Source organism: Capricornis sumatraensis, chromosome 16 (assembly GCF_032405125.1).
Source record: "Capricornis sumatraensis isolate serow.1 chromosome 16, serow.2, whole genome shotgun sequence".
NCBI lineage: Eukaryota > Metazoa > Chordata > Mammalia > Artiodactyla > Bovidae > Capricornis > Capricornis sumatraensis.
In genome coordinates, this window is record NC_091084.1 from 47,765,547 (window position 1) to 47,768,423 (window position 2,877).

General features: G+C 42.7%; 1 protein-coding gene across 1 annotated transcript; it reads left to right on the forward strand.

The window, feature by feature from the left end:
* Window positions 1-1,342: 1,342 nt before the first annotated feature.
* Window positions 1,343-2,287, forward strand: LOC138092978 (olfactory receptor 6B9-like). The gene has a single exon (XM_068989060.1). It carries the CDS (start codon window positions 1,343-1,345, stop codon window positions 2,285-2,287), a length of 945 nt encoding a protein of 314 aa, XP_068845161.1.
* The last annotated feature ends 590 nt before the right edge of the window (window positions 2,288-2,877 follow it).

Genomic DNA, 2,877 nt, shown 5'->3' on the forward strand with positions numbered 1-2,877 from the left:
ACAGATTAAAACAGCTTTACTATCTCATGAATAGTTCTGCCTTCTCATGGTATAAGACCCATCTCTCTATGTACTGCATTCATGTTCCTTCCTGTCTTTCCTCCCACTCAGGGCCAGAACCTGAGGTAATGGCAGATATTTAGAGAGCCTGACCTACCAAGTATTTTATCCAGTGTTCTCTTATCTGGTGGATATGTTTGCTATAAAAGTACCCTGGTTGTGCAAGTCCAGTGTGTATCCAAAGATCTATAGCCTGATTGACCATAGTCTCCTGCTGGTAAAGATCCTGAGATCACATTCCTCTGCACCTTACCTATTTCTTTTGCATCTCAAGGCCCCAAGGGATTGATTCATTAGTTTACTTTTTAATTCATGTTTGTTTAATATTAATGTGTTTGCAAATCATCATCATAGGCACTGGTCATTGTCATAAAGGACAGAGTACCGAGTTTTGGAAAATTGCAGTGTGGTAGACAAAAGTCTCAAGGTGTAAGGGGTTTGTGTGCTGGAAACAAATGTCACTGACTAGACATTTGACCTAGACACTTGACCTCAATGAAACCCTGAACTTTGAAGTCAGTAGATCAAGATTGGGGAATGAGCATAGTCACAAGAGGGAAAAGTCATGCAAAGTGTGAGAGCAATTACTGTGAGCTTGGGGAAAAAGTAGCTGAGTATGTCTCAAATGTAGTATACCAGTTATGAGGGTCAAAAGAGATGAGGTTAGGGCAATAGGTAGGGGTCAAATTAGAGAAAGCCTATGTGTAGTAACAAAAACTCTTTCCTTTTTAATCTAAAAGCAATTAGAGAGTCATTAAGGAATTATCCAAGAATTATTATTGATTTTTAATTTCCACAGACTCTACTCTGAAGAAACTGTGGTGGATTATTGGACTATGAGCAATAAATCTCCTCAATATTGATTCCTTGAACTTTCTCTGACATGTTGTCCTATGCATTTCCTTTCAGGCAGAAAAAAATATCTTTGTGCTGTGAGTTTCTAAGAAAAGAGACCTGAAACCAGCAAAGGAGATACTATCAGTCCATGTTCATGGACAAAGGAGTTAGGCATGACATGTAGAGTGACATTCAAATATTTCATCAGGTGAGGAAGTTACAGACAGGAGTGCACTTTGACTCTGGGATATTTTCATAACAAATATAAAAAAAATTTTGATGGAAAAGTATGCTTCACATTGGAAAATGACTTCATACTAACAGATTATTTTATGAGTCTCATTCCCAGGAAAGACTGATTTATTAACTTATACTGGTCTCCTCTCCAATGTCATAGTCACCTTCATTATTTGTGATGACTTCCTGCCTCTCAGAGCTCTTAGTCATGCTGGGGAGAAACATCACTCTGGTGAGTGAGTTCATCCTGGTGGGCTTCCCCACTGCCCCCTGGCTGCAGGTCCTGCTCTTCTCCCTCTTCCTTGTGGTCTACTTGCTGGTGGTAGTAGAGAATCTTGTCATCATGCTCACTGTCTGGGTCACTGGCTCCCTCCATAAGCCCATGTATTATTTCCTGAGTAGCCTGTCCTTCCTGGAGGTCTGGTATGTGTCTGTCACAGTCCCCAAGATGCTGGATGGATTCCTCCTGCAGAGATGGCGCATCTCCTTCACAGGCTGCATGACCCAGCTGTACTTCTTTATCTCACTTGCCTGCACAGAGTGTGTACTTCTGGCAGCCATGGCCTATGACCGCTATGTGGCCATCTGCCACCCTCTCAGATACCCAGCCATCATGACCACAGGTTACTGTGTGCAGCTGGTGGCTTTTTCCTATATGAGTGGTTTCATGGTCTCTGTGATCAAGGTCTATTTTATTTCACATGTCACTTTCTGTGGCTCCAATGTCATGAACCACTTTTTCTGTGACATCTCACCAATCCTCAAACTGGCCTGCAAAGACATGTCCACAGCTGAGCTCGTGGACTTTGCTTTGGCTATTGTCATTCTTGTCTTCCCTCTCACCACTACCATCCTCTCCTATGTCTACATTGTCTCCACCATTCTGTGTATACCCTGCACCCAGGGAAGGAGGAAGGCCTTCTCCACCTGTGCATCCCACCTCACGGTAGTCATAATTTATTACACAGCCATGATTTTCATGTATGTTCGGCCCAGAGCTATTGCTTCATTTAATTCCAACAAACTAGTTTCGGCTGTGTATGCAGTCCTCACGCCCATGCTAAATCCATTCATCTACTGTCTGAGGAACCAGGAAGTCAAGAATGCTATCAAAAAGACAGTGGGTGTTGGCCAGTGCTTCCTGCTCAGCTGAGGCCTGCTGCCTTGAGGAGGAGACTGATCCAGCAAGGAAGTCATTCTCGAGATACTACCAATGGTTGTGCACGCTTACTTGCTCTATAGATCTAGATTCTTAAAGTAATCACAGCATTTGAAGACAGAAAAAATTAAAAACAAAATAAAACACATTATTTACTGCTTCAATCTTTTGTTGATGTTGTTTAGTCATTCAATCTTGTCTCTGTGACCCATGGACTGCAGTAGTCCAGGCTTCCCTGTTCTTCACCATCTCCTGAAGCTGCTCAAACTCATATCCACTGAGTTGGTGATGCCATCGAATCATCTTGTCCTCTGTCATCCCCTTCTCCTCCTGCCTTCAATCTTTCTGAGCATCAGGGTCTTTTCTAATAAGTTGGCCCTTTGCATAAGCTCGCCAAAGTATTGGAGCTTCAGCTTCAGCATCAGTCCTTCTAATGAATATTTGGGATTGATTTCCTTTAGGATGGACTGGTTTGATCTCCTTGCAGTCCAAGGGACTTTCAAGAGTCTTCTCCAACAGCAGAGTTCAAAAGCATCAATTCTTCATCGTTCAGCTCACTTCATGGTCCAAGTCTCACATCCATA